Here is a 19,194-nt window from a genome sequence, read left to right on the forward strand (position 1 = left end):
TCCATTTTGAATTCGGGCTATAACAACAAAATGTGAAATAAGTCAAGTGGTATGAATACTTTCTGAAGGCACTGTACAAAATACCCTTCAACTGACACTTCTTTTAGTGATTTCAGATCGTATATCAATGTGTCCAGGAAAGCCTATTTTAAGAGGATATCTGCTAGCACAAGTTTGGTGCTGTAGTCTTGCGTTCAGAAGTTTTTTTGCATCCATTATTTTTCATCTTAAAATGCTCATGTGTCACTTACCACACTGACACTTATCATGCTGTTATGCACAGAATGAAACATGGCAATATCCCCAAATCATACAACCCATTCCTTTTCTTTATCCTGTGTTCAATAATTTGCCAAAAAAAGCATCAGAAGAGTCTCCCTTTTAATATCAATTCATTACAATAATTAAAATAAGGCAATATGTATAATATTAGACAATATATGAAGACAACATAAAACAGATAGATAACAATTACATCTGCCTTAGATAAGGCTATCTAAGTTATGAAAATTATATCAAAAACATGGTTTAGATTAAATTAGGTTCGATAACAATCTAAACAGACTGGCTGGTGGAATTATTGGAATGTTACCAAAATGTACAGTTGTCTGGTCATCTCCTGGTCCATGACATAAAGCTTTTTATCCAGTATTCTTTGTACTGTAGCACAACATTGCAATAGGGTTGTTTGCAATACAGCATGAGAGAGAGAGAGCGCAGATAGAACCCATGTGTGTAGGCATACCTTGATTGGTGTAATAATTTCATAATTTTAGAAGCGTTTCTATTCAGACACAGTGGTCAGTCAGCGATAGTGAGCTACAACAAAGAAGCTGTGTGTAAGCTGTGTGGGACTCATAGTAGGGGTGCAGAATCAAGGGCCTGTACTCGAGCAGCAAAAAGCAAGACATGCTTCTCAACTTCTGTGTTGATTTCCTTTTGTGAGGCACGTGGATTCTTCTGCACAAAGTCTGCAATGCTCTGGATACATTCTTTCTGTGAGGACAGAAGTAAAGCAAGCAGGTCAGCAAGTGTCTACCCAGACACATAAACATGAACCACATGAACACTACAGTCAGAGCCGGCTCTACGGGTTGGTAAAGCCGGGCATGGACACCCCCCAGTTTTGTTTCCCCATAAACATAAAAAATGGTATATGTACCCTACCCGGTTTTGCCAGGCCTGCCAGAGACACAGACCGGGACAGAGGCTATATGCCGGGTGTACGCTCATGATCTGAGGAGGGGTGAGGGAGGGGGTATGCAATAATGTAATATTTAGTATTTAATTTTTTAAAATGCATTCAATTGGGCACCTAGCCATGCAATGTCACAAGGTACTGCCTTTATTGCCTTGTTTAGGAAGCTCATTGGATCCCAGGGTCGGTTTTATTTTTTTACAGAGAGGGGGAAAAAGTTATTCACTTTTGCAGACAGCGGCAGCTAATAATAGCCTAGCTAGTAGCTTTGTTAAGTTTTGGTAATGGCGCGTTGAATAATTATAGCTAGTTGGCTAAGCTTTTATCAGCATGGATATCCAAAAATGGCTGGGCACTACCAAGAGCAAAAAAACTGATGACCACCATGTCGAGAGTAGAGGTTGACCAATTAATCGGAATGGCCGATTAATTAGGGCCGATTTCAAGTTTTCGGAAATCAGTATTTTTGGACACCGATTTGGCCAATTATTTTATTCATTTTTTACACCTTTATTTCATCTTTATTTAAGTAGGCAAGTCAGTTAAGAAAACATTCTTATTTTCAATGACGGCCTAGGAACGGTGGGTTAACTGCCTTGTTCAGGGGCAGAACGACAGATTTTTACCTTGTCAGCTCGGGGATTCAATCATGTAACCTCTTACAGTTGACTAGTCCAAAGCTCTAACCACCTGATTACATTGCACTCCATGGGGAGCCTGCCTGTTACACGAATGCAGTAAGCCAAGGTAAGTTGCTAGCTAGCATTAAACTTATCTTATAAAAAACAATCATAATCACTAGTTAACTACACATGGTTGATGATATTACTAGTTTATCTAGCGTGTCCTTCGTTGCATATAATCGATGTGGTGCGTATTCGTGAAAAAGGACTGTCGTTGCTCCAATGTGTACCTAACCATAAACATCAATATCTTTCTTAAAATCAATACACAGAAGTATATATTTTTAAACCTGCATATTTAGCTAAAAGAATTCCAGGTTAGCAGGCAATATTAAATCAAATCAAATTTTATTTGTCACATACACATGGTTAGCAGATGTTAATGCGAGTGTAGCGAAATGCTTGTGCTTCTAGTTCCGACAATGCAGTAATAATCAACAAGTAATCTAGCTAACAATTCCAAAACTACTGCCTTATAGAGACACAAGTGTAAGGGGATAAAGAATATGAACATAAAGATATATGAATGAGTGATGGTACAGAGCGGCATAGGCAAAATACAGTAGATGGTATTGAGTGCAGTATATACATATGAGATTAGTATGTAAACAAAGTGGCATAGTTAAAGTGGCTAGTGATACATGTATTACATAAGGATGCAGTAGATGATATAGAGTACAGTATATACGTATACATATGAGATGAATAATGTAGGGTATGTAAACATTATATTAGGTAGCATTGTTTAAAGTGGCTAGTGATATATTTTACATCATTTCCCATCAATTCCCATTATTAAAGTGGATGGAGTTGAGTTATTGGCAGCAGCCACTCAATGTTAGTGGTGGCTGTTTAACAGTCTGATGGCCTTGAGATAGAAGCTGTTTTTCAGTCTCTCGGTCCCAGCTTTGATGCACCTGTACTGACCTTGCCTTCTGGATGATAGCGGGGTGAACAGGCAGTGGCTCCGGTGGTTGTTGTCCTTGATGATCTTTATGGCCTTCCTGTGACATCGGGTGGTGTAGGTGTCCTGGAGGGCAGGTAGTTTGCCCCCGGTGATGCGTTGTGCAGACCTCACTACCCTCTGGAGAGCCTTGCGGTTGTGGGCGGAGCAGTTGCCGTACCAGGCGGTGATACAGCCTGCGAGGATTCTCTCGATTGTGCATCTGTAGAAGTTTGTGAGTGCTTTTGGTGACAAGCCAAATTTCTTCAGCCTCCTGAGGTTGAAGAGGCGCTGCTGCGCCTTCTTCACGATGCTGTCTGTGTGGGTGGACCAATTCAGTTTGTCTGTGATGTGTACGCCGAGGAACATAAAACTTACTACCCTCTCCACTACTGTTCCATCGATGTGGATAGGGGGTTATTCCCTCTGCTGTTTCCTGAAGTCCACAATCATCTCCTTAGTTTTGTTGATGTTGAGTGTGAGGTTATTTTCCTGACACCACACTCCGAGGGCCCTCACCTCCTCCCTGTAGGCCGTCTCGTCGTTGTTGGTAATCAAGCCTACCACTGTTGTGTCGTCCTCAAACTCGACGATTGATTTGGAGGCGTGCATGGCCACGCAGTCGTGGGTGAACAGGGAGTACAGGAGAGGGCTCAGAACGCACCCTTATGGGGCCCCAGTGTTGAGGATCAGCGGGGTGGAGATGTTGTTGCCTACCCTCAGCACCTGGGGGCGGCCCGTCAGGAAGTCCAGTACCCAGTTGCACAGGGCGGGGTCGAGACCCAGGGTCTCAAGCTTGATGACGAGTTTGGAGGGCACTATGGTGTTAAATGCCGAGCTGTAGTCGATGAACAGCATTCTCACATAGGTATTCCTCTTGTCCAGGTGGGTTAGGGCAGTGTGCAGTGTGGTTGAGATTGCATCGTCTGTGGACCTATTTGGGCAGTAAGCAAATTGGAGTGGGTCTAGGGTGTCAGGTAGGGTGGAGGTGATATGGTCCTTGACTAGTCTCTCAAAGCACTTCATGATGACGGAAGTGAGTGCTACGGGGCGGTAGTCGTTTAGCTCAGTTACCTTAGCTTTCTTGGGAACAGGAACAATGGTGGCCCTCTTGAAGCATGTGGGAACAACAGACTGGGATAGGGATTGATTGAATATGTCCGTAAACACACCAGCCAGCTGGTCTGCGCATGCTCTGAGGGCGCGGCTGGGGATGCCGTCTGGGCCTGCAGCTTTGCGAGGGTTGACACGTTTAAATGTTTTCCTCACGTCGGCTGCAGTGAAGGAGAGTCCGCATGTTTTAGTTGCGGGCCGTGTCAGTGGCACTGTATTGTCCTCAAAGCGGGCAAAAAAGTTATTTAGTCTGCCTGGGAGCAAGACATCCTGGTCCGTGACGGGGCTGTAATCCGTGATTGACTGTAGACCCTGCCACATACCTCTTGTGTCTGAGCCGTTGAATTGAGATTCTACTTTGTCTCTATACTGACGCTTAGCTTGTTTGATTGCCTTGCAGAGGGAATAGTTACACTGTTTGTATTCGGTCATGTTTCCAGTCATCTTGCCCTGATTAAAAGCAGTTTAAGTTTAAATTCAGTTTCACGCGAATGCTGCCATCAATCCACGGTTTCTGGTTTGGGAATGTTTTAATCGTTGCTATGGGAACGACATCTTCAACGCACGTTCTAAAACTCGCTCACCGAATCAGCGTATTCGTCAATGTTGTTGTCTGACGCAATACGGAACATATCCCAGTCCACGTGATGGAAGCAGTCTTGGAGTGTGGAATCAGATTGGTCGGACCAGCGTTGAACAGACAGGAGCTTCTTGTTTTAATTTCTGTCTGTAGGCAGGGATCAACAAAATGGAGTCGTGGTCAGCTTTTCCGAAAGGAGAGCGGGGCAGGGCCTTATATGCGTCGCGGAAGTTGGAATAGCAATGATCCAAGGTTTTTCCAGCCCTGGTTGCGCAATCGATATGCTGATCAAATTTAGGGAGTCTTGTTTTCAGATTAGCCTTGTTAAAATCCCCAGCTACAATGAATGCAGCCTCCGGATATATGGATTCCAGTTTGCAAAGAGTCAAATAAAGTTCGTTCAGAGCCATCGATGTGTCTGCTTGGGGGGGAATATATACGCCTGTGATTATAATCGAAGAGAATTCCCTTGGTAGTTAATGCGGTCGACATTTGATTGTGAGGAATTCTAAATCAGGTGAACAGAAGGACTTGAGTTCCTGTATGTTGTTGTGGCAACACCACGTCATGTTTAACCAGGTGAAATTGTGTCACTTCTCTTGTGTTCATTGCACGCAGAATCAGTGTATATGCAACAGTTTGGGACGCCTAATTTGCCAGAATTTTACGTAATTATGACATAACATTGAAGGTTGTGCAATGTAAAAGGGATATTTAGACTTATGGACGCCACTCGTCAGATAAAATACGTAACGGTTCCGTATTTCACTGAAAAAATAAACGTCTTGTTTTCGAGAGTTTCCGGATTCGACTATGACCTAAGGCTCGTATTTCTGCGTGTTATGATGTTATAACTAAGTCTATGATTTGATAGAGCAGTCTGACTGAGCGGTGGTAGGCACCAGCAGGCTCGTAAGCATTCATTCAAACAGCACTTTGTGCATTTTGCCAGCAGCTCTTCGCAAAGCATCAAGCCTATCAACTCCCGAGATTAGGCTGGTGTAACCGATGTGAAAATGCTAGCTAGTTAGCGGGGTGCGCGCTAATAGCGTTTCAAACGTCAATTCGCTCGGAGACTTGGAGTGGTTGTTCCCCTTGCTCTGCATGGGTAACGCTGCTTCGAGGGTGGCTGTTGTCGATGTGTTCCTGGTTTGAGCCCAGGTAGGAGCGAGGAGAAGGACGGAAGCTATACTGTTACACTGGCAATACTAACGTGCCTGTAAGAACATCCAATCGTAAAAGGTTCATGAAATAAAAATGGTATAGAGAGAAATAGTCCTATAATTCCTATAATAACTACAACCTAAAACTTGTTACCTGGGAATATTGAAGACTTGTGTTAAAAGGAACCACCAGCTTTCATATGTTCTCATGTTCTGAGCATGGAACGTAAATGTTAGCTTTCTTACATGGCACATATTGCACTTTTACTTTCTTCTCCAACTCTTTGTTTTTGCATTATTTAAACCAAATTGAACATGTTTCATTATTTATTTGAGGCTAAATTGATTGCATTGATGTACTATATTAAGTTATAATAAGTGTTCATTCAGTATTGTTGTAATTGTCATTATTACAACAACAAAAAAGTTTTTAAAAATAGACCGATTAATCGGTATCTGCTTTTTTTTGGTCCTCCAATAATCGGTATCGGCATTGAAAAATCAGAATCGGTCGACCTCTAGTCGAGAGTGATGCCAAGCTCACCGACCAGCCTGCAGGCCCCACCACCATCAGTGTTCTTCAAAGATATGGCGGGCCTTTGTCAGAAATGCCTACTGTGCTGTTGGCACTGAAACATGACTAACATTTTTGGGGAATCTACAGCAATGTGTGAAAATTCGTTCTCCACCCTAAAGAACATAGTCAGTGAAGACAGAGCATGTTACATCAATGAGAAGCCCAGCTTATCCAGCTAGCCTTTGAGAGGGACCTCATATTGCTCAAATGAACAGCAAACGTGGTTTCTAAAAGCAGATAAAGCAACACCTCATGGCACAACGCCTCTACAGTCTTCCGGCACTACGGGGTGCCTGAGGAGTGGGGAGAACAAGTATTTGATAACTTGCAAAATCGGCAGTGTTTACTTACAAAGCATGTAGACATCTGTAATTTTTTTATCATAGGTACACTTCAACTGTGAGAGACGGAATCTAAAACAAAAATCCAGAAAATCACATTGTATTATTTTTAAGTAATTAATTTGCATTTTATTGCATTTAGGGATTCCGTCTCTCACATTTTATTGCAGCAGGGATTCAGTCTCTCACAGTTGAAGTGTACCTATGATAACAATTACAGACCTCTACATGCTTTGTAAGTTGGAAAACCTGCAAAATCAGCAGTGTATCAAATACTTGTTCTCCCCACTGTACCTTATTTGACCTCGATAGTTTGTGTGTATGTATTGATATGTAGGCTACGTGTGCCTTTTTTAAATGTATGTAGTTCTGTCCTTGAGCTGTTCTTGTCTATTAAATGTTCTGAATTGTCATGTTTCATGTGGACCCAAGAAAGAGTAGCTGCTGCTTTGGCAACAGCTAATGGGGATCCTAATATAATACAAAAAATAACTGACAAGTATATTTTTCCAGGAAGGAGAATGAAAGTTTGAGAGGATAAACATAGCATCGAGGAGACTGCAACTCTTCTATGCATCTTTTAGATTTATCTGTGATTCTTAATGTCATCGATTGCTTTTACGGGTCTAATTGCTAATGATAGATATACAGCTTTGAGTTATTTGAAGGGTATAAGGACAATGACCAATGTAGCCTAATTGGTTGTGTTATGAGGTGAGCCCTGGCGCAGTGCTCCTGTTGTCCTGGCTGTCCACTTCAACATCACATGCTTTCTTGTGTGCAAAATGACATGTTTTGTGTATATGGCTGCATTTCACATAGGCCTACATTTAGGACCAATACCATGTGTAGCCTACTAAAAGAAGCAGGCAAACGTTCATTCTTATCATTCATTTGCATTACACAGTCATTGTGTGATAGGCTACTGTAAAGGTGATGTCAATACTATGAAAACGACACACAGCCTACTTTTTCACCCCCCTCCCTGCTCTCTTGCTATAGTGTGTGTGTGTGTGTGTGTGTGTGTGTGTGTGTGTGTGTGTGTGTGTGTGTGTGTGTGTGTGTGTGTGTGTGTGTGTGTGTGTGTGTGTGTGTGTGTGTGTGTGTGTGTGTGTGTGTGTGTGTGTGTGAGAAACTCTCCCACACAGAAAATATTGTGCACCTGGAGAAGTGGCAGCTTGGTTATGCTTATTGCGTAGTGTCACAATTTCAACAGCAATGTAGCCTATAGTTGTAATGATTGAAGTTGATGCTATGAAGCCTGTAAGAATCTTTGATAGCCTAGTGGTGCTCATTCTGTCGAGCTGATCTGTATGTGTTGGCCTTAGACAGCAACGGCTGCATTTCGGATACACTAGTATGTCTAGTGGGGTGCATATATTTCTTGTTTTATTATATACAACAAAGGTTGTTGATGTGTATGACCATGGACTTAAATGCCTTTAGGCATGTCATCCTCGAGCGGGGCCTGACTAGAATATGTTTGACAACTTCTGCCAAGATTGTTTAGTATGTAGACTGCTCCTATAGACTATAAGAATTGTCTTTCCATTCTGTTTAATCAATTCACCTTAAAAGCGTCCACTTCTCTTTGTCCTGTGAGACGGTTAATGAGCTCTCGTGCCACCTGAATGCCTGTGATGGCCGTTAAGATCTCCTTGTCTTTTTCGCTGTCTGAACGGAGCCAGCCCAAAAGCGCTAACTGGGAAAATAGAGGGCAGGTTAGCAGCTGAGTATATGTTACAGCAACCACATATTTAATCTTACAGTACAATTCTTAATGCGTTTTTCAGCCAAAAGAAAGCCCTGCCCTCCCACTTAGTTTACTATAGCTGAGCTATGGGGCTGGATAAATAACCACTCTCAAATTCAAAGACGGACCGATAGACGCAAGAACTGACATTGTTTATAACCATCTGAGTAAAATAACCTTGTATTTTGGGATATAATGGAATAATGAAAATGCTATATGAAGTACCCTGCCCGGTTTTGCCAATGAATGTAGCGCTAGGGATATCATTAATTGAAATAGCCATTGAACAGATCAAACAGGCTCCAACCAATAATGTATATGCCTATGACCAGAGCCATGTATTAAGATACATCTAAATATAGCTATGGCTCTGACTAACCAATCTATCTGCATGACATTATATATATTATAATTTGTAAACTAAATACGTCCAGGCTTTATCAATCGAAAATACTGACCTGCTGGAACAACTGCGAATTGGACATTTCACCTGGCCTCGATGATCCGGACATGTTAAAATATTTTACGTAAAACAAATATACAAGCTACTATAAAAATAATTCTGTAGATATGTAATTATCCGATTAAAATGAACAAAAATGTAGTCTCAATCTCAAAAGACTCACAGGCCAAGAACGAACCCCGTGTATCCACTTCCTGTTTACATTTAACTACGCTACTTAGTGTGCTAAGATCTGCTACGCAAGTTACCACCACCTTGTGGCTATAGCGAGAATCTTACATAGTAATATAGAATAATAAAATAATTAAGCAATAAGACCGAGAAGCCCCTGACTGCAGTGTGCAGTTCCGGTCCGGGATCAATGTGGGCCGAGTCAAACGCGTTTAATCCGAACCCCTCCTTTCGGGTGACCTAAATAGTTTGGTTCACGTCGAAGGTATCAACGTCAACGAAATTGAGTCTTAATCGAGTTACATGGATAAACACATTGGACATTAGGTGTTAGTAAATTTAGTTTTGCCTTTGTTATTGTTTGTTTACTGTAAAACGAAGTTGCTCATTGCCGCTCTTATTCTTTTCTAGAATTACAATGCGTTATAGCTGTTTCATTAACCTCTATAGTTTTTAAGTATAAATCCTACTATTTTAAAGTAATAGGTTTGAAAGTTGTATGTCAAAGTGTGTCTGTTCATATTTGAACACATTTAACAGATACTGAGGCCACAAGCTAGGGAGATTTTCTTTCTAGATCCCCTCCATGGCACTGGCTGGAGAGAAAAGTCGCACCCAACCATTCAGGTTTTTCGGGCACCCGGTTTCATCCCATCTGGATAGTGGTAGTTCAGTTTAAAAAACTATGGCTCTGTTTAATTTGAAGTAAAATGTAATATGTAAAATATGTTTGTACTTGCATACAGCCACCTGAATGCCTTAAACAGATGGAAACAAAACCATAGACAACATTATCAGTGGGGCAGTTCTCTATGAACTCATTATGACCCCTTAAAAGAATTGAGTTCGAGCCTTTGGGCAAATTCAGTTCCAACTGTGTTCAAAACTGCATGCTGGAGTATAAAAAGCTGTTGAATTGTACTTTTTCTTAACTTTCACATACACTGTGTTCACAGAAACATTGCTCGACATTGGACATTGGAAGACTTTTGGTGTGGATGATGTTCAGGTCAGATATTTCTTGAAATGATTCCACTGAACTGTCATTCCTTTATTGAAAAGTGTACCTTGTTCACACCACAGGGCCTACCAACGCAAAGTTTCTCAAATAAATGTGGGGTGTTTGTTTTGATGGTAAGATGCTGGTTATTCAGTATTTTATATTAGTAATATTTTCTGTTGTGAACAATTATTATTTGCAGCACTCTATTGTGGTGCCTAGTTCTCCTGCAGAACTTTCCATGTCTTAAGTCTTTTTAAATTTGACCTTTATTTAACTAGGCAAGTCATTTAAGAACAAATTCTTATTTTCAATGACAGCCTAAGAACAGTGGGTTAACTGCCTGTTCAGGGGCAGAACGAGAGAATTTGTACCTTGTCAGCTCGGGGATTTGAACTTGCAACCTACCAGTTACTAGTCCAACACTCTAACCACTAGGCTACCCTGCTGCCCCAAAGTCTTGAACATTATACAAACTTTTCATTTGCTTCCTTAAAATCATTTGTTTCACTGTAGCCAGACTGACCTGAATATATTTTATGTATGTAATGTACATCATTCACTCACTAAGGTCTGAAGAAGTGAGGTTGAAAGATCGAAAAAGGAGGCGAAAACAAAACACAGGTAGGAGGTATTATATGATGAGTGGTATAGTCTTAAACAAATGTTTAAAGACTTAACCCCCCCCCCTCCAATATATTTCAGGATGATGTATATGACTCTCCCCCAAGAAGTTACAGCATGTCACATCAGTCTCCAGCTCTGCAGGATCAGGTACTGTATAGACTATTAGCTAAAGTAAGATGCATTCCTGTACACACATCCCTAGAGGTTCCCTTACATTACTTAATGACAACAATCTGTTTTCTTTCTAGACAATACTGAAAACAAAATGCACGGCGAACTGGGAGCTGTGAACTGTGTTTGTAGTCTACTGTGTGTAATGCTGAAGGCTTGATGCATGGCAAGATATAATAGACTTGTTGAGTAGTTATAGATATCACTGAAAACCTCTTTAGTAATAGTGGCTTTTGTTTGCATGGTGGTATTGTAAAACCTGTAATTGATCACACAATGAGGCACAACTCTTAATATTTATTCGTCCTTTTTCTTCAAGGAAGCAGCAAGGTGGTGTGAACGCCAAACATTTAAAGGCACCATTTCCCTCCCTAGTGTAATTGGGATGGAGGGGGAAGACCGTATTACAACCCTTAAAGAACTACGGTTGTATAATGGCCTGGATGAGGAGGAAAATATTCTTCTCAAGAAACCATTCATGTTCTCATTCCAGTTACAGAGAGATTATTAGATGTTCTATGTGGAGGCAGTTGACAACAAATAAAATGACTGTCTTTGCCTCTTTTGAGGAGCAGGAGTGAAGCAATTTTTGAGGAGAGGTCAAACCTTGTTTTTGTCTGCTGTGTTATTTGTTTAATTTGTTAATTGTATTATGTTGTTTAGTAAAGATGACTTAGAAGTCACCCGAGTCTCTGATCTCTTTACTGGAGCTGGTATAACTTAATGTACAAAGCACATTCAGCTTGTCTATATGGTATAGTCTGTCTCCATACTGATGAGGAAAGTAAATGGCATTATAAATCAGGATAGCTAGTAACTGCATATTTATTCTCAATTAAATAATATAATTACAAAGTTAACATTTATCAACACAATTTTAACAGTACATGACATACATAACAAGTCTGTTGTTCACCGCAACAATATCAGTAGCTTGTCTCAAATATAGCATGAAGCAAAAAGTGTTTCAACATATGTGCTGGTACCACTTTATATAATATTTCTTACGATCTTCAAAAATGAAATATGTTTGTATTCAACGTGTTCCTTGCACAAACGTGTGTGTTTGTATTCAGTGTGTGACTGTCAGACCTGTGGACGTTCAAAAAATAGTGGGCGGGGTCAAATGTTTGACCCCGCCCACATTGAGCCCCACCCCAAACTGCACATTGCAGTCAGGGGTACATGGCCAGCATTCATAATTAGTATATTATATTAGTATATATTACAGTATATTATATATATATATATTAGTATATATTACAGTGCAAATTACAATACATTATACAAAATGTCTGTGTCTCTTCACAGTCCCCTTTGTGCAGTAAGGTATTCTTTTATCTGTTATTTGAAATGGGTTTTATTGCTGGCTTGAGTTACCTGGGGTGGCAGAGATCCATGTAGTCATGGCTCTATTTGAAATCTATTTTGGACAGATTTTGGCGAGAGATAACCCTCTTGCTTCACCTATGCCTCTCTGATAGGGCGTAGGGTCAAGGGGTCAATTTGGGATTGGACCATTAGATTTGTCTACTGTCTGTTGCTGACTGGCAGTGTCTAAATTACTCAGGCATTTCTAATTGACTGTATATTTCATGAGCGTTAAATCAAATCAAAGTTTATTGGTCGCATACACAGTTTATTAGATGTTATAGCTGGTGCAGAAAAATGTTTATGTTACAACCTAACAATGCAGTAAGAGTACACCATTTCTATTTTTAAAAGTATAAGATTCCATAACTTGACCTCCTGTGACACATAAGCATATAATAGTATTATACATAATAGTCAAATTCACTTCCCATACTGATGATAAAAGTCTTTAATCCAAAACACTCAACAGGTAAATATAGCAAGATGAAAGTAAGTATTTTACAACAATGACCAGAGCAACTGGTCTGCTCAACCCAACAAACTCACTGGCCAGAGATTGACTTAAACATTTATCATCATCATCATCATCAGTGGTGGTATCCAGCTCTATGAAAGAGTACAGTGCATTGGTACTGTCATACAGTTCAGAACAATGGCCATTGCTTAGGACAATGACTGCACTTACTCAGCTGCAGATTGCAAGTAGTAATCTGACTAGTGAATGATGAACGTAACACAATGGATAACGGTGTATTATCCACATAACTAGAGGTAGCTACAACAGAGGGTGTGGAGACGGAAATAGTGTTGGTTATCGCTCTGCCTTAGGTTTGGAGAAAGTTCCTAGTTGCTTTGTGTTCACATCTTTCAGCTGGTCTAGCGGTCTCTGTCCGCGCCGGTAAAGGTATTCTATGTGCATGACATCAGTCTTCTTGATGCTGGAGTTCTCTCGGAACTCATCCCGGATCCTGAGTAGAAAGCCTGGCTTGTCCTGGCCAGCACGCAGGAACTGGCGGTACAGAGACAACACCTGTTTTTGCAGCTTACTGTGGCGTGCCATGGTGTGGAACACAGGGCAACGGCAACACAGTTGACAAGGGAGGACGACTAACCGAAAGATTAAGCAGTCTCACCGTTGACTAAGTCACAAATGCATCAGAGTGTAGATGAAGTGTCTCCTAAACCTATGGGGGAAAGACATAGTTGCTGGTGAAACAAGGATCTTATCTGGCCATGTTATAAATCTTCTCTTATGGTTATAGCTAGGTGTATTGCTGAAGATACAACTATAACTACTGTCCAAAATAATGTATTAGCGTCATGACATTGCCTCTTCCCCCTCAGGAGGCTGAAAATATTTGGCATGGGCCCTCTGTACATCTGTACATCTGTACCATTGAGAGCATCTTGACTGTCTGCATCACTGCTTGGTATGGCAACTGCTTGGCATCCGACTGCAAGGCGCTACACATGGTAGTGTGTATGGCCCAGTACATCACTGGGGCCAAGTTCCCTGCCATCCAGGACCTCTATACCATGCAGTGTCAGAGGAAGGCCCTAAAATGATCAAAGACTCCAGCCACCCAAGTCATAGACTGTTCTCTCTGCTACCGCACGGCAAGCGGTACCAATGCACCAAGTCTGTAATCAACAGGACCCTGAATGGGGCGGCAGGTAGCCTCGTGGTTAGAGCGCTGGGCCAGTAACCGAAAGTTTGCTAGATCGAATCCTCGAGCTGACAGGGTAAAAATCTGTTGTTCTGCCCCTGAACAGGGTAGTTGACCCACTGTTCCTAGGCTGTCACTGTAAATAAGAATTAGTTCTTAACTGACTTGCCTAGTTAAATAAATTAAAAACAGCTTCTACTCCCAAGCCATAAGACTGCTAAATAGTTAACCAAATAGCTACCTGGACTACCTGCATTTAAAGTTTGTGCAAAAAGGCTGACTCATCACATACGCTGCTGCTACTGTTTATTATCTTTCACTTTATTCCTAGCTAAACAGTGCATTCAGAAAGTATTCATACCCCTTGATTTTTTCCACATTTTGTTACAGCCTTATTCTAAAATTGATTTTTTTTAAATGTTCATCAATCTACAATACCTCATAATGACAAAGCATTTACATAGTTTTACAGTTTTACATTTTTAATTTCACCTTTATTTAACCAGGTAGGCCAGTTAAGAACAAGTTCTCATTTACAACTGCGACCTGGCCAAGAAAGCAAAGCAGTGCGACAAAAACAACAGTTACACATGGGATAAACAAACATACAGTCAATAACACAATAGAAAATCTGTATACAGTGTGTGCAAATTAAGTAAGGAGGTAAGGCAATAAATAGGCTATAGTAGTGAAGTAATTACAATTTAGCAATTAACACTGGAGTGATAGATGTGCAGATGAGGATGTGCAAGTAGAAATACTGGTGTGCAAAAGAGCAGAAAAAACAAAAAGACAAATATGGGGATGAGGTAGGTAGTAGGTTGGATCGGCTATTTACAGATGGGCTGTGTATAGCTATACCGATCGGTAGGCTGCTCTGACAGCCGATGCTTGAAGTTAGTGAAGGAGATACAGTGGGGCAAAAAAGTATTTAGTCAGCCACCAATTGTGCAAGTTCTCCCACTTAAAAAGATGAGAGGCCTGTAATTTTCATCATAGGTACACTTCAACTATGACAGACAAAATGGAGAAAAAAACAACTGAAAAATCACATTGTAGGATTTTTAATGAATTTATTTGCAAATTATGGTGGAAAATAAGTATTAAAGTACTTATTATTAAGTACTAAATACTTTTTTGCCCCACTGTAAGTCTCCAACTTCAGTGACTTTTGCAATTCGTTCCAGTCATTGGCAGCAGAGAACTGGAAGGAAAAGCGGCCAAAGGAGGTGTTGGCTTTGGGGATGACCAGTGAAATATACCTGCTGGAGCGCTTGCTACGGGTAGGTGTTGCTATGGTGACCAGTGAGCTGAGATTAGGCGGAGCTTTACCTATCAAAAAAAATTGTATTCAGACCCTACTCAATACTATGTTGAAGCACCTTTGGCAATGATTACAGCCTCAAGTCTTCTTGTGTATGATGCTACAAGCTTGGCACACCTGTATTTGGGAAGTTTCTCTCATTCTTCTCTGCAGATCCTCTCAAGTTCAGTCAGGTTGGATGGGAAGCGTTGCTGCACAGCTATTTTCAGGTCTCTCCAGAGATGTTCGATCAGGTTCAAGTTCGGGCTCTGGCTGGGCCACTCAAGGACATTCAGAGACTTGTCCCGAAGCCACTCCTGCGTTGTCTTGGCTGTGTGTTTAGGGTCATTGTCCTGTTGGAAGGTGAACCTTCGCCCCAGTCCGACGTCCTGAGTACTCTGGAGCAGGTTTTCATTGAGGATCTCTTTGCTCCATTCATCTTTCCCTCGATCCTGACTAGTCTCCCAGTCCCTGCCGCTGAAAATCATCTCCACAACATGGTGCTGGCACCACCATGCTTCATCGCAGGGATGGTGCCAGGTCTCCTCCAGATGTGACACTTGGCATTCTGACATGCACTGTCAACTGTGGGTTCAACTGTGGGTTCACAGGTGTGTGCCTTTCCAAATCATGTCCTTCCGTGGCCTCCAATTGCTCTTAAATACAAGTAAAACTAAATGCATGCTCTTCAACCGATCGCTACCTGCACCTACCCGCCTGTCCAACATCACTACTCTGGACGGCTCTGACTTAGAATACGTGGACGACTACAAATACTTAGGTGTCTGGTTAGACTGTAAACTCTCCTTCCAGACCCATATCAAACATCTCCAATCCAAAGTTAAATCTAGAATTGGCTTCCTATTTCGCAAAACAAAGCATCCTTCACTCATGCTGCCAAACATACCCTTGTAAAACTGACCATCCTACCAATCCTCGACTTTGGCGATGTCATTTACAAAATAGCCTCCAATACCCTACTCAACAAATTGGATGCAGTCTATCACAGTGCAATCCGTTTTGTCACCAAAGCCCCATATACTACCCACCATTGCGACCTGTACACTCTCGTTGGCTGGCCCTCGCTTCATACTCGTCGCCAAACCCACTGGCTCCATGTCATCTACAAGAGCCTGCTAGGTAAAGTCCCCCCTTCTCAGCTCGCTGGTCACCATAGCATCTCCCACCTGTAGCACACGCTCCAGCAGGTATATCTCTCTAGTCACCCCCAAAATCAATTCTTTCTTTGGCCGCCTCTCCTTCCAGTTCTCTGCTGCCAATGACTGGAACGAACTACAAAAATCTCTGAAACTGGAAACACTTATCTCCCTCACTATCTTTAAGCACCAACTGTCAGAGCAGCTCACAGATTACTGCACCTGTACATAGCCCACCTATAATTTAGCGCAAACAACTACCTCTTTCCCAATTGTATTTTATTTATTTTGCTCCTTTGCACATCTCAAGGATGATCAATGGAAATAGGATGCACCTGAGCTCAATTTGAAGTCTCGTAGCAAAGGGTCTGAATACTTATGATAATAAGGGTAATGTTTTTTATACATTTGCAAAAAAATTCTAAAAACCTGTTTTTGATTTGTCTTTATGGAGTATTGTATGTACCGTAATTGCTGGACTATTAAGCGCACCTGAATATAAACCGCACCCACTGAATTATTAAAAAATATGTATTTTGTACATAAATAAGCTGCACATGTCTATAAGCCGCAGGTGCCTACCGGTACATTGAAACAAATTAACTTTACACAGCCTTTAAACGAAACACGGCTTGTAAACAAAAATAAATAGGCTTTAACGAAACACGGCTTGTAAAAAATTAAACAGTAGCCTACCGAGAAAGTCAATGGTCACTATCTTCCTCCTCCTGTGCACTGAAACCTCTGAAGTCATCTCCTTCGGTGTCGGAGTTGAAAAGCCTCAGAATTGCTTCATCCGATGTTGGATCGCTGCCCTCTTCAACACGCAGCAGTCCAGCCTTTCGAAACCCGTTGATGATAGTGGATTTTTTGACAATGCTCCACGCTGTCAGCAGCTCTATGTCCTTTTCCAACAGCCAGATCGATCGCCTTCAACTTGAAAGCTGCATCATATGCATTTCTCCATGTCTTTGCCATGATGAGGGTGACAAAATGACTACCGTAATCAGAATGATGGGAAGTTTGAGCGCGCTCGATTTACTTCACATTATGCGACGGTGCTCAGTTTTTTGGCGGCATGAATCTTGTGAAAGCGGGAAAAATCCATAAATTAGCCGCGTCATTGTATAAACCGCGAGGTTATACGCGTGGGAAAAAATTAGCGGCTTACAGTCCGGAAATTACTGTAGATTGATGAAGGAAATTAATTGAACACATTTTTGAATAAGGCTGTAATGTAACAAAAGGTGGAAAAGGGAAGGTGTTGAATACTTTCCGAATTAACTGTATGTACATATCAACCTCAATTAGCTCGGTACCCTTTGTACAGGGTCGGTTCCAGGCATAAGCGACATAAGCAGTTGCTTAGGGCTCCCAGTTGCTAGGGGACCCTAAGGAACTCCGTCAGGGTCTAAACTTACTATTTAGACAAGAGTAAGAATAGTAGAATACACCAGGTGCAATTTTGAAATTTGGTTGTGCATCAGCAGTTTTGCTCTTGTTATATCAGTCACTGACAGTCGCTCAATTAGCCATGTCAGCTAACAACTTTTAGATTGTTAGTCTAGCCAGTTAACTAAACTTGTAGTATTCATGGCCGAATACCGACCGACACGCAGGGCAAGTGCCCAGGGGCCCTGACCTCCAGGGGGCCCCTATTCCTTTTGCAAGTCATTCTCACAGATATCATATTAACATAAGTCATTACAAAATGTGTAGAATTGCAGGAAATCAGCTTCAAAACTGCAAAAATGTCTCTCCACCCGATGGCAAAATGAGTAGCATTGCAGGAAAACATACATTTCTCTCCACCGTCAAGAAGGGGGCCACTATAATGTTTTATCATGAGGTGGAGGGCCCCCCAACCTCATTTTACTTAGGGTCCCCAAAAGTCTTGAACCGGGCTGCGCTTGTATATAGCCAAGTTATCTATTATTACTTTTATAATGTGTTTTACTTTTCTATTACTTCTCCCAAAAAATATATCTATGCATTGTTGTGAAGGGCCCATAACTAAACATTTCACTGTTAGTCCACACCTGTTGTTTATTAAGTATGTGAGGAATAAAATGTGATTTGATGACAGCCCATGAACCTTATTATCCCTGACGATTAATAAAGTATGGTCAGTACAGCAACAGTATTATATCAGTGAGTCACATCAATAAAATCGGAGAACTTCTAGCTTGCGCGCTTTCTGACTGACCTATACGAACAACAAAGAGGAAAACTTTACAACACATTTTACATATAGACCGATACCCGAAACACCACAATATGGGTTAAAGTAAATTAGCTAGATAGCTAGCGTAGCCTTACAGGGGTAAATTAGCTAGAACTGCTAGCTAGCCAGCTGACCTACCTTGATAGTCAGTGTCAACTTCGAAAAAAGCTTCGCTTGTCTTTAACAAAGAAGTGCGTCTCATATCAACTCTGAACCTTTCATTAATAACCTATTTAGCTACAATTTAAACAGCACGAGGAGAATATTGCTAACACACACTACCACAGATGAGCATAATGAGCCAAACTTTTTACCAGATGTGTAAATCTGAAGCATCCGGTTGGCGTTACCACTCACCACCAAATATGGTGATCAAAGCAAGCCCAGTGGCTGGCAGTGGGAGAATATGGAGCGAGATGGATTTTGGCCGACATACTGCACATTTTATCAGTGGACTACGTTTTGTAGACTTTACACTTTGCAAAAGCTTCTAAAAAGGTGCGTTGTTTAGGAGTGCAAGGGCACTTCACAGAATAAGCGTTCCCTAACGGATATATGCAAATCCATGCTAGAACCCGCCAATAGGATCTCGCTAGTTCTTGCTTGACACGGCCCACTATGATTAATTTGCTTCTGTTGGAAACGAGTCTGTGGTCTATCTTGGGTTCGTTAAAAAAAAATCTACT

General features: G+C 41.4%; 2 protein-coding genes and 1 long non-coding RNA gene across 3 annotated transcripts; 1 reads left to right on the top strand and 2 right to left on the bottom strand.

Moving 5' to 3' along the window:
* Positions 1 to 364: 364 nt before the first annotated feature.
* LOC124000261 lies at positions 365 to 9,039 on the bottom strand. The gene is made up of 3 exons (XM_046306513.1): positions 8,810 to 9,039; positions 8,169 to 8,300; positions 365 to 996 (listed from the first exon to the last, which is right to left on the bottom strand). Exons 1-3 carry the CDS (start codon positions 8,861 to 8,863, stop codon positions 856 to 858), a joined length of 327 nt encoding a protein of 108 aa, XP_046162469.1. The 5' UTR covers positions 8,864 to 9,039; the 3' UTR covers positions 365 to 855.
* Positions 9,040 to 9,195: 156 nt separating this feature from the next.
* LOC124000263 lies at positions 9,196 to 11,466 on the top strand. Its single transcript, XR_006832562.1, has 5 exons — positions 9,196 to 9,250; positions 9,942 to 9,994; positions 10,557 to 10,609; positions 10,691 to 10,759; positions 11,103 to 11,466. It is a non-coding gene; the product is annotated as an uncharacterized LOC124000263 (long non-coding RNA).
* Positions 11,467 to 12,554: 1,088 nt separating this feature from the next.
* sdhaf1 (succinate dehydrogenase complex assembly factor 1) lies at positions 12,555 to 13,286 on the bottom strand. The gene has a single exon (XM_046306514.1). It carries the CDS (start codon positions 13,215 to 13,217, stop codon positions 12,969 to 12,971), a length of 249 nt encoding a protein of 82 aa, XP_046162470.1. The 5' UTR covers positions 13,218 to 13,286; the 3' UTR covers positions 12,555 to 12,968.
* Positions 13,287 to 19,194: the final 5,908 nt, after the last annotated feature.

This window comes from Oncorhynchus gorbuscha, linkage group LG16 (genome assembly GCF_021184085.1).
Source record: "Oncorhynchus gorbuscha isolate QuinsamMale2020 ecotype Even-year linkage group LG16, OgorEven_v1.0, whole genome shotgun sequence".
In the NCBI taxonomy this organism is placed as follows: Eukaryota; Metazoa; Chordata; class Actinopteri; order Salmoniformes; family Salmonidae; genus Oncorhynchus; species Oncorhynchus gorbuscha.

Excerpts from the sequence above, each read along its gene's own strand:
- LOC124000261 (XM_046306513.1), bottom strand. The coding sequence starts at position 8,863 with ATGTCCGGATCATCGAGGCCAGGTGAAATGTCCAATTCGCAGTTGTTC. Across the intron at positions 8,301-8,809 it reads ATTCGCAGTTGTTCCAGCAG|TTAGCGCTTTTGGGCTGGCT; the intron begins GTCAGTATTTTC and ends CTATTTTCCCAG. Across the intron at positions 997-8,168 it reads GAGAAGTGGACGCTTTTAAG|AAAGAATGTATCCAGAGCAT; the intron begins GTGAATTGATTA and ends CTGTCCTCACAG.
- sdhaf1 (XM_046306514.1), bottom strand. The coding sequence starts at position 13,217 with ATGGCACGCCACAGTAAGCTGCAAAAACAGGTGTTGTCTCTGTACCGC.